At 48.1% G+C, this 12,121-nt stretch overlaps 1 protein-coding gene across 4 annotated transcripts in view; it reads right to left on the reverse strand.

Annotated features, from left to right (window-relative positions):
• Positions 1-8,693, reverse strand: part of LOC130267269 (piRNA biogenesis protein EXD1-like) — a 199,274-nt gene extending 190,581 nt beyond the window's left edge. For 2 of the 4 annotated variants that reach the window (XM_056516728.1, XM_056516727.1), the window contains exon 1: positions 8,131-8,336. In XM_056516728.1, the coding sequence (XP_056372703.1) occupies positions 8,131-8,321 (191 nt within the window). In that variant the 5' untranslated portion in view covers positions 8,322-8,336. Of the gene's footprint in view, positions 1-8,125; positions 8,337-8,565 lie in introns of those variants that run through there. The other 2 variants (XM_056516730.1, XM_056516731.1) reach the window with 2 other exon arrangements.
• Positions 8,694-12,121: the final 3,428 nt, after the last annotated feature.

Here is a 12,121-nt window from a genome sequence, read left to right on the forward strand (position 1 = left end):
CTCAGGCACGGAGCAGTCATTCGTCGATCGGACACCGAGGGCCCTCCCAGTGTCCTGTAAGCTGTTCGGGATGCCGCGATTTCACCGCGGCGGTCCCGAACAGCCCGACTGACTACCCGAGATAGTTTCACTTTCACTTTAGAAGCTTTGACCGCCGCTTCTAAAGGGTTAATACCGCACATTGCCGCGATCGGCGATGTGTGGTATTAGCCGCGGGTCCCGGCCGTTGATGAGCGCCGGGAACGACGCGATGTGATGCGGGGTCGCAGCATCATATCGCGGGAGCCGGCGCAGGACGTAAATATACGTCCTGCGTCTTTAAGGGTCCCAAAGTCTTCAAAGGGAAGCGAGAGATTTTAGAAATAGACATCAATTTTTTGGGGGTGATCCCAAGTGTCAGCAAACGGATACTTTCTCTTTAGGGCTTTAGGCAAAAAAGCATTTTTGTCAGGGTTCTCCCATTCCTTAAAGGGGTATTCCGCCCCTAGACATCTTACCCCCTATCCAAAGGATAGGGGATAAGATGTCAGATCGCTGCGGTCCCACTGCTGGGGAGCCCTGGGATCCCCGCTGCGGCACCCCGTTCTCATTACAGCACAGAGCGAGTTCGCTCTGTACGTAATGACGGGCGATACGGGGGGACGGAGCAGCGTGACGTCATGGCCCGTCCCCTTAATGCAAGTCTATGGGAGGGGGCGTGATGACCGCCGCGCCCCCTCCCATAGACTTGTATTGAAAGGGGTGGGCCGTGATGTCATGAGGGGCGGAGCCGTGACGTAACGATGCGACGGCCCCTGTACTGCCCATCATTACGCGCAGAGCGAACTCGCTCTGTGCAGTAATGATAGCATGGTGCCGCAGAGGGGATCCCATGGCTCCCCAGGAGCGGGACCGCGCCGATCTGACATCATATCCCCTATCCTTTGGATAGGGGATAAGATGTCTAGGGGCAGAGTACCCCTTTAAGAATAACTTTGGAGATAATCTTGTGGATGGGAAATACCCTCAAACATGATATCTTGAATTGACCTTGGTTCCCTGGGTTTTTCCATATTTAAAGCAGAATGTACAGCCTTCACTAATTGATCAGTGTCCTCAAAGGGAAAAAATGCTTTCCCTGAGGAGTCTTCCTCTGACTCCTCTCCTGAGTCTGACCCGTCTGGCACTAGAATACCCTCTTCATCAGAATCAGATTGATTTAAGGCCACTGGAGTAGTAACAACATTTGAAGCAGTGTGAAGAGGTGCGGAGTCAGTGACTACAGATTAGCAGCAGTTAAATTGTGAATAGATGACGATCTCTTTTCCAATGAGATCCTGCATTTGTGCCAGAAGAGACGGAACTAAAGCTGGAACCTCCGATGTAATCAGCTTATTAATGCAAGATTGACCTGAATCTTTTCCATATTCAGGAGGTAGTATTTCTTTACACATATTGCATTCGCGATTTTTTGTCTTTTTGGAAGATTTACTAGGTGCATCATCACCGTGCTGAAAATAACCAAAAAGACCACAATTTAGAAAATACGTTTTTTTAAAACATAGAAAGAATACACTCACTAAGAAATCGCCGGTACCGAAGATGGCGTCTTTGCAGATGAGTCAGATGGAGTACGCTTTGGGTTGTCACCGCTGGTACTCATGCTGGAAGCACAGAAAACCGCACTCCAATGCGGGACAGGTATGGAACGAATGGCCAGCTCACAACAGGAGGCAGAATTGCAGAAGAAAACTTCCTTTTAAATATGCCGCCTGTGACGTCACATCCGCCCCTTTTGACCTCCAGCTTCCTCCGCAGTGTCACTAGTGACACTGCTAATCGTCGCCTATTACATGGCCGCAGCCGCCGGCAGCTGTCCGCTTTGAAACTTGCAGATGCCGGGGATCCTCCGCTAGCAACAGCCGGCCGCAACCCGCACGCATACCAGCGGCGGCGGGTATAATGCTTCAGTAAGTCAGTGCGAGCCACCAGTGGAGGGGATAGGGGGAAGGGGGGGGGGGTTTATTTAAACATGAGGAAGGTTTGTGAGCTTGGTTGAGATCCCCAATTGTTGGCTTTCTTCTAAATACACTGCTCAAAAAAATAAAGGGAACAATAAGATAACATATCCCAGATCTGAATGAACTAATCGTATGAAATACTTTCGTCTTTACATAGTTGAATGTGTTGACAACAAAATCACACAAAAATTATCAATGGAAATCAAATTTATCAACCCTTGGAGGTCTGGATATGGAGTCACACTCAAAATCAAAGTGGAAAACCACACTACATGCTGATCCAAATTTGATGTAATGTCCTTAAAACAAGTAAAAATGAGGCTCAGTAGTGAGTGTGGCCTCCACGTGCCTGTATGACCACCCTACAACACCTGGGCATGCTCCTGATGAGGTGGCGGATGGTCTCCTGAGGGATGTCCTCCCAGACCTGGACTAAAGCATCCGCCAACTCCTGGTCTGTGGTCCCATGTGGCGTTGGTGGATGGAGCACGACATGATGTCCCAGATGTGCTCAATCGGATTCAGGTCTGGGGAATGGGTGGGCCAGTCCATAGCATTAATGCCGTCCAGCCACATGAGGTCTAGCATTGTCTTGCATTAGGTGGAACCCAGGGCCAACCGCACCAGCATATGGTCTCACAAGGGGTCTGAGGATCTCATCTCGGTGCCTAATGGTAGTCAGGCTACCTCTGGGCAAGCACATGGAGGGCTGTGGCCCAAAGAAAAGAAATGCCACCCACACCATTACTGACCCACTGCCAAACAGGTCATGCTGGAGGATGTTGCAGGCAGCAGAATGTTCTCCACAGCGTCTCCAGACTCTGTCACATGTGCCCAGTGTTAACCTGCTTTCACCTGTGAAGAGCACAGGGCGCCAGTGGCGAATTTGCCAATCTTGGTGTTCTCTGGCAAATGCCAAACATCCTGCACTGTGTTGGGCTGTAAGCACAACCCCCACCTGTGGATGTCGGGCCCTCATACCACCCTCATGGAGTCAGTTTCTGACTGTTTGAGTGGACACGTGCACATTTGTGGCCTGCTGGAGGTCATTTTGCAGGGCTCTGGCAGTGCTCCTCCTGCCCCTCCTTGCACAAAGGCGAAGGTAGCGGTCCTTCTGCTGGGTTGTTGCCCTCCTACGGCCTCCTCCACGTCTCCTGAGGTATTGGCCTGTCTCCTGGTAGCGTCTCCATGCTCTGGACACTACGCTGACAGACACAGCAAACCTTCTTGCCACAGCTCGCATTGATGTGCCATCCTGGATGAGCTGCACTACCTGAGCCACTTGTGTGGGTTGTAGACTTTGTCTCATGCTACCACTATAGTGAAAGCACCGCCAGCATTCAAAAGTGAATCAGCCAGGAAGCATAGGAACTGAGAAGTGGTCTGTGGTCACCACCTGCAGAAGCACTCCTTTATTAGGGATGTCGTACTAATTGTCTATAATTTCCACCTGTTGTCTGTTCCATTTGCACAGCATGTGAAATTGATTGTCAATCAGTGTTGCTTCCTGAGTGGACAGTGGGATTTCACAGAAGTGTGATTGACTTGGAGTTACATTGTGTTGTTTAAGTGTTCCCTTTATTTTTTTCAGCAGTGAATATTTTAGGACTCACGTATGCTTATTTTGCAAAGGTCCCATTGGAAACTAGTATGTGTGCTAATCTGTATACAATATGTACACTGGTGCACAACAAATGCATTTCTACTAGTAGAATGGTTCCTATAGAAAACGGCAGATCATATTCTACTTCGTTTTGGTTTATTCCAAAGGTTTTACACCATGTTACATGTATTGGGTGTACAATTTCCACTAAACCCCCGGTACTAGGGTTGAGTCCAGGCTTGTCTCCTGAGGCCCACAGCACAGATGACAGCGCACAATGAGGCAGAGAGACCTTAACCTGATTAACTTAATGTACTGCCAGACTTTACAGCTGGAATCCATTTACCAGTTGCCTGTCCTCGCCTTTTGCCCCTTGATCACCGCAATGAGAGTGTGACTACTCTCCCAAGGCCTCTCTGTCATGGTGATATCACTATTCTCCCGTCCCCTTTGAAATATCAATAAGGTGATGTCACTACTCTCCCTAGGCTTCTCTGTCATTGTGATGAGGTGATGTCACTAATCTCTCCAGGCCCCTCTGTCATGTGATGAGGTGATGTCACTACTCTCTCCAGGCCCCTCTGTCATGTGATGAGGTGATGTCACTACTCTCTCCAGGCCCCTCTGTCATGTGATGAGGTGATGTCACTACTCTCTCCAGACCCCTCTGTCATGTGATGAGGTGATGTCACTACTCTCTCCAAGCCCGTCATGTGATGAGGTGATGTCACTACTCTCTCCAGGCCCCTCTGTCATGTGATGAGGTGATGTCACTACTCTCTCCAGACCCCTCTGTCATGTGATGAGGTGATGTCACTACTCTCTCCAAGCCCGTCATGTGATGAGGTGATGTCACTACTCTCTCCAGGCCCCTCTGTCATGTGATGAGGTGATGTCACTACTCTCTCCAGGCCCCTCTGTCATGTGATGAGGTGATGTCACTACTCTCTCCAGACCCCTCTGTAATGTGATGAGGTGATGTCACTACTCTCTCCAAGCCCGTCATGTGATGAGGTGATGTCACTACTCTCTCCAGGCCCCTCTGTCATGTGATTAGGTGATGTCACTACTCTCTCCAGGCCCCTCTGTCATGTGATGAGGTGATGTCACTACTCTCTCCAGACCCCTCTGTAATGTGATGAGGTGATGTCACTACTCTCTCCAGGCCCCTCTGTCATGTGATGAGGTGATGTCACTACTCTCTCCAGGCCCCTCTGTCATGTGATGAGGTGGTCACTACTCTATCCAGGCCCCTCTGTCATGTGATGAGGTGGTCACTACTCTATCCAGGCCCATCTGTCATGTGATGAGGTGGTCACTACTCTCTCCAGGCCCCTCTGTCATGTGATGAGGTGATGTCACTACTCTCTCCAGGCCCCTCTGTAATGTGATGAGGTGATGTCACTACTCTCTCCAGGTCCCTCTGTCATGTGATGAGGTGGTCACTACTCTCTCCAGGCCCCTCTGTCATGTGATGAGGTGGTCACTACTCTCTCCAGGCCCCTCTGTCATGTGATGAGGTGGTCACTATTTGCCCTCACTCCTCACCTAGGATTTGTAGTGACAGACATATTTTGCAGCTCTGATGGCTGTTTCATTTGGAAATCCCTCCCATAGTGCAGCTCTTATGTAGAAGATCTGTGGTGACTATTAGCAAAGGGGCATTGGTGGGGAATTGTAGTTTTGTAACATCTGGAGGACCACAGTTTGAATACCACTGGGTTAATGTGTGTCTTTCAAACTTTTCTTTTTTTTTATTTATTTTTATTTTTTTTAAACACTTTATTACACTTATATGAGGAATCATTGGATTCCTCAGACAGATGAATAGAGATCTATTGAACTCTATTAATCTGTGTGCTGTGATCCATTGATAGAGCCTAGTCCAGACAGGATCTATCAATGACAGAGCTGGGACAGGAGGAAGCAGAGGTAAGTCCTCTGGCTACCTCTATAGTGGATCTTCCCCCGCGATCGTGCTGCTGCGGGGGGGGGGGGGGGCGATCCACCCAACTAGCCCACCAGGGAGCATACACGTCCCTTTAGATGCCGCTGTCAGCTTTGACAGCGGCGATCTAAAGGGTTAATAGCCAGTTTAACTTTCTGGCACCAGTTGATTTAAAAAAAAAATACGCTTTCCACGGGAGTACCCCTTTAACACCATTTTGTAGGATTCCTCCTCTGTGACTTTCTGAAAGTGCTTTCCAAAGGCAGTTTTGTGAGGCAGCTGGTGTAGATTTGCAGTGTTTTGGAGGGGTCCATGACTTTTTGTGCGACATAATAAACCCATAACCACTGGAAAGCGAAAACTAAAATTGACTTTTGTAAGATCTTTTGTGGCTTTTCGCTAACAGCCAAGAGTCGCAAAAAAAAAAGTGCTTTTGCGCACGTGTACAAAATATAAGCAAACAAAAAAATTCTAAATACAATGATAAATCTACCCCATAGTGTTTAAAAACATTCTACTACATTTTGCTTTACAGGTGTGAAGGGTATGTTCACACTGAGGGTTTGGAGAGGAATTTCAGCGAGTAATTCTGCTCGCTTATTCCTCTCCGATTTATTCAGCAGCGCCATACCCCATAGTATGTAGTTAACTTTCCTCAGTTCACACTGAGGAAGTTCCACTAGCGGAATTCTGTCACAGAATTCCGTTCCGCATGAAGAATGAACACGTTCTTTCTTCAAGCGGAATTCGGCTCATAACTCCATAGAAGTAAATGTAAACATTTTTGGCAGTCTGCCCAACTTCCGTGCAGAATTCGCGCATTTTATTGTGTGTCCTATCCCCTTTCATTTCCGCGCAGAAAAAAAAGCCGTCATTTTGAGCGGATTTAATCAGCGAGAATTCCGCGAACATCTTAACCAGTGTGAACATACCCTTATATAGTGGTGTGTGTAGTACATTTTATAGAGGTTTTATTATATTTATATAGGTTTTTTATTTTACTACTTTAACCCCTTAAAGGAGAACTCCAGAATATAAAAATTGTCCCCATACTGCCGGCAGTAAAAAAATAAAGATGTACATACCTTCCTCCGCTCCCCCGGGGCCTCCGGTAACCGGCTCTGGTCTCCGCCGTGATCCTCTTCCTGGTTGCTGGATGAGGCATACTGCACTCAGCCAATCACCAACCGCAGTGAAGTCCCGGCTTGACCGGCGATAGGCTGAGCGGCAGTGTGACATTTTCGCCCCAGCAGCAGGTGCCGATGTAGTGAAGAATTTTGTGTCCTGAAGCGTTCTCACACTGCCGCTCAGCCTATCGCCGGCCGAGTCCGACTTCGCTGCGGCCGGTGATTGGCTGAGTGCAGTATGATTCTCCGACCACCGGAAACCAGAAAGAGGATCGCGGCAGAGACCGTAGCCGGCTACCGGAGGAAGGTATGTACATTTTTATTTTTTTTACTGCCGGCACTAGGGGGACAATTTTTATATTCTAGAATTCTCCTTTAAGGACAAAGACGATTTTGCCTTGATGACACAAGCAATTTTATTTTTGCATTTTTGTTTTTTCAAACTTTGGAAGGTTTTGTTTTCCCGCAGAACACTTAACAGTAAAAATGACCCGTTTTCTTTATTCGGTGGGTCAATATGAATAAAATGATATCCATGACTACAAGCTTTTCTATTATTATACCGCGTATGTTTATTATTATATTTTTTGGAATAAAATGTGACAAAAAGCAGCATTTTTTTACTTTTTCTTACATTCACGCAGTTCACCGTACATAGTTCAGACACTTACGCACGCAGAGATAGCAAATGTTTCTTAGTTTTTTTTTTTTATGCTTTTCATTTTTTTTCCCCGTAGACAGGGATGTATGAGGGCTCATATTTTGCGCTGTGGTCTTTAGTTTTTATCAGTACCATTTTTGTTTTGAACTTTGTGATTGCTTTTTTTTTATAGCATATGAAGTGACCAAAAATGCGCAATTTGGACTTAAATTTTTATTTATTTTATATACGCCATTTACTATGCAATTTAATTAACATTTTTCTATTAGTTCAAACATTTACACATGTGGTGATACCACATACATTTATTTATTTTTTACATTATTTTATAGTTTTTAAAAAATGGGAAAAGGAGGTGAATTCCAACTTTAATTAGGGAAGGGTTATTTTTATTTTTTATATATAACATTTTGTTATAACTCCCATGGGGTATGTGCAACTGCAGAACAGGTGTATAAAAGACCCTAGGATGCAATGCTCTGCAGTCTGGACATACACCCCAATGTGTATAGCAGGGTGTACATTCCTATGCAGGTGGGGGTATGTGCAGAGCATTGCACCCTAGTTTGTATTACTACAGACTAGGGTGCAATGCTCTGCACATACCCCCACCTGCATAGGAATGTACACACTGCTATACACATTGGGGGGTATGTGGGGTCTGCAGAGCATTGCACCCCCCCCCCCCCCCCCCCCCCCATGTGTTTAGCGGTGCAGAGCAGCAGACAGAGGCCCTGGGAGGATCACGGACCCGGCCGCATTGGTGACATGGCAGCTCTAACCTACCGTACCAAGATGGGATCCTCCAGGGCAGGCTAGGCGCGCGCTCCGAGTACCCAAAATGGCGGCGGGGGGAGGAGACAAGACTGGGAGGGGCAGCCTCCTTACCGCCCGCACGTGTTGGGTCCCAATCCAGGCCTCTAGACCCATGGGTTCTGGCGCAAACGCAGAGCCTGGGTCCTGTGTGTAGTTTGAGCGGCATTACTGGGCTCTGAGAGGGAATCTGGTCCTACAAATGGCCCCGCGCCCTGTATTCAGGATTTATGGCTTTCCTCATATAACAGCTGGACAGGGGCCGCTAACACGTCAGTGCGTTACAGGTGTGTGTGTGTGTATATGTGTATATACATATATGTGTGTGTGTGTTATTTACAATGTACGGGGTGTACGGTATATAGGAGCACGTGTCAACTACAGTGTATAACGGGGAGCACACTCCGCATTACCTGCTCAGAAGTCCCTCCGCAGCGCAATGAGCAAAGTGTCTGACTCCTCCCATACATGTGACTGATCACATGGTGGTGAAGTCATGAAAGGTCCTTTAGCCACTTGCTACGTGAACTATATGTGTGGTGCCTGACACAACAGGACCTACCTCTCCTGGGCCCTCCCCTCTTGGCCAATTACCTCTATTTATTTTCTGACTCCTCCGCTCTTCCTTTCCGGGCTCCTCCTCTGACTCCTCCTCTTTTCCTATTCTGGACACTCCCCCTGCTTCACTCGACCCTCTACCCCACCCCCATCTCCTGTACCCTACCCAGGGCCCCTACCTCAAACACAGGAGAGGTTCTGCTGCACTGTGTCAGGGAGCAGCACACCAGCTTCTTTTTTTTCCTTTTAGATGCTTAAAATTACCCCCCCATATTTTTTGACGGGGCCCAAAGGAAAACAACGGGTCCCAACAGATCCCATTTACTATTATAGGGTCCATTGGGCACCGCTGTTTTTTGATGGAAGTAACGGGAGGAAAACCCATTGCATGATGTATTTTTCCTCCCGTTATTCTCCCTGACGGATGTCACACTGCCGAGTCACAAAAGCAGTGTGAAAGAAGCCTAAGGGTGCGTTCACACTGCGGAGTCTCCACTCGCTGAATTCAGCGAGCTGAGATTCTGTCTGACGGCCGCTGACGAAAATACGTCGGCACTAGGGCCGCGGGGCACTGTGCTGTCACCATTGACGGCTATGCAGTGCTCGCGGAATCCGTGCAAAGAATGAACATGTTCTTTCTTTGCGCAGAGCAAATTCCGCAGCAGAATTGTCCGCCACTGAAATTCCGCAGTGTGAACGGGTCTTGCGGAGACCCATTCACGCTAATGTTAAGTTCAGACCATGGAATTCCACGGGAATTCCGTAGTGTGAACGCACCCTTCACGCCACATATTGGTTATATGGCAGCCGTTACTGATGCGGTTTTAAAATGAGCCGACCAGACTCCGTGCAGCTCATTGAAGTGAATGGGGTCTAGCGGGGATATAACAGTGGGAGGTTTTTATCCGGCTGCCGTATACCAATGATGCGAAGCTAAGGGTTTGCAACAATTGTATTAAGTCAAGAGAACCCTCTGTAAGTTTAACAAGCTTGGTGATGCATTTGGGTTTTTGTGTTGCATTGTAGCAAACTATGAGCACATTTCCCATAGGGGTTGTCACACAGCTTTCCTAGACTCTTGCACAGTAATTCAGTCTAATTAACTATGACAGTGGTCTCCAAACTTTGGGCTTCCAGATGTAGCACAACTACAACTCCCAGCATTTTTGGAGTTGTAGTTTTGCAACAACTGGAGGTCCACAGTTTGGAGACCACTGATCTATGTCTTCACAGCTTCCCTAGGCAGATGTGCCATTTAAGAGTCTAGAAAAGGAGGCCATGTTGGTTGTCACCCAGTCTCTCACATGCAATCTGGGCCTTAGGTCCCTGGAGCCTCACACACCAACCCCAGGACCTGCCAGGTGAGGCGAACAGTGTTCTGCTGGTGTTCTCCTCAGCTCCATGCTATGCTTCATAGAGCTTAAAAAAAAGACTTTAGCCTCTTAATTACAGCTGGTATGTCTTTATCGAGATGATTTAGAGGCCTTATTCTAGCTCACCATATTTTTATTGCTGTGGCGTGACAAATAGACTACTGCTCTAACTACCAGGAGATAGCTTAAAGGAGAACTACGGGATTGAAAAATGTATCCCCTATCCTAAGGATAGGGGATAAGTTTCAGATCGCGGGGGGTCAGACCGCTGGGGCCCCCCGCGATCTCCCGTACGGGGCCCTGGTTAGAGAGGGCGTGTTGACCACCGCAGGAAGCAGTGCTCGACACGCCCCCTCCATACACTGCTATGGGAGAGCCGGAAATTGCCGAAGGCAGCGCTTCGGCTCTCCCATAGCAGTAAATGGAGGCCGCGTGTCAGCCGCCGCCTCGTGCGGTGGTCGACACACGATCTATATGCAGAGAGCCGCGGCCCCGTACGGGAGATCGTGGGGGGCCCCAGAGGTCGGACCCCCGCGATCTGAAACTTATCCCCTATCCTTAGGATAGGGGATAAAACTTTCAATCCCGTAGTTCTCCTTTAAAGGGGAACTCCAGTACAGAACATCTTATCCCCTATACAAAAGGTCAATCTGTGCATAGAGAGAGCTGGGGTGTCAGGCAGGAGATCGCAGGAGGTCCCAGCGGTCAGATCGCCTACAATCAGATACTTATCCCCTATCCTGTGTATAGGGAATAAGATGCTCTGTGCCAGAGTTCCTCTTTAACCCCCTTACCTGAGAGGTCATATAGTAATAACACAGTGTAAGAAGTGTGTTTCAGTGTTGGCACCCCTATGATTTAATCACTGGTGCCAATAAGTTTCAATGTCTGCCTTCTGTGTCAGCCTACCTGTTAGGCCTCGTTCACATTTCCGTCAGACTCCGCTATTCGGAGTTCCGTCGTCAATCTGGCCAGAAGAACGTAAGTTCAGCAGAGAAAAATATAGTGCAAACTGTAAAATTACTGGATCACCATCAGACCCCGTGCAAGTGAATACGGTTCGTTGGGACCCGATAGTAGCCGTTTGCATCCAACCCGTTTTATGGTCAAAAAAACAAATAAGAGCAGATCGGACCCCTAATGGGTCGCATGGGAACGGCAATGTGAAAGAGGCCGTACATTGCCTGTCAGAGTTATGGTTAACAATATTTTACACTGCATTACAAGAGAGTGTCACTGGAAGTTGCTATGCTCCTCCTTTGTGCCTGGATACCAGTCACGTCCAGTGCAGTTTAAACACTGCCTTGTGTCAAACATGTGATGTATTTGCTAGGAGAATAAAAAATAACAAAAAAAAAAAAAACTGGGTGACTATCTTCTGTGCGTGATGTTTACATAATTTTGGGGTTGTAACATTACATTATTTGACATTATATTGAGATCCGGTGTAGTGAAGAAAACTGTACCCTGTAGAGAAATGTGTCCAAGCAGCTGATAAATGCTGAGTCAGCAAAGCCACTGTGATTGGCTGAGACGCACACACCTGCCCGATACTATTGGCTGTTGGGGGGGGGGGTGCAGCCTCGCTCAGCTCCATATTTGACACCAGCTCCCTGGACACATTTCACTACACCCCGATCTCTGCGCTCTCACAGCAGGATAAAGCAAAGTGTATCCTCTCTATGAGAGCAGAGAGATCGGGACATAAGCGGAGAACAGGGATGTTGAAAACTGTGTCCCTGCTGCTCCGGCTCACTCTTGCTGCTGCTGTAAAACTGTGAACCCGATCCTCACGGCTTTCATCAGCCTGGGGGATTTAGAAATGTGTGTCCCCGCTGCTGGCTCTCTCCATCCCGATCCCCGCGGCAAGGATGTAGGAATGTGTGTCCTAGTGGAGAGGCAGGGGGGACCACTATCCATCACCGCTCTCCCCGGCCTCTGAGTACTGCTTCTTCAAATCAGAGAACCCGTGCCTCACTGCTCGCAGAGACAGGGGAGAGCGCGATCACTACTCTCCCCTGCCTCGAAGATGTAGAAA

This window comes from Hyla sarda, chromosome 4, assembly GCF_029499605.1.
Source record: "Hyla sarda isolate aHylSar1 chromosome 4, aHylSar1.hap1, whole genome shotgun sequence".
Lineage (NCBI taxonomy): Eukaryota > Metazoa > Chordata > Amphibia > Anura > Hylidae > Hyla > Hyla sarda.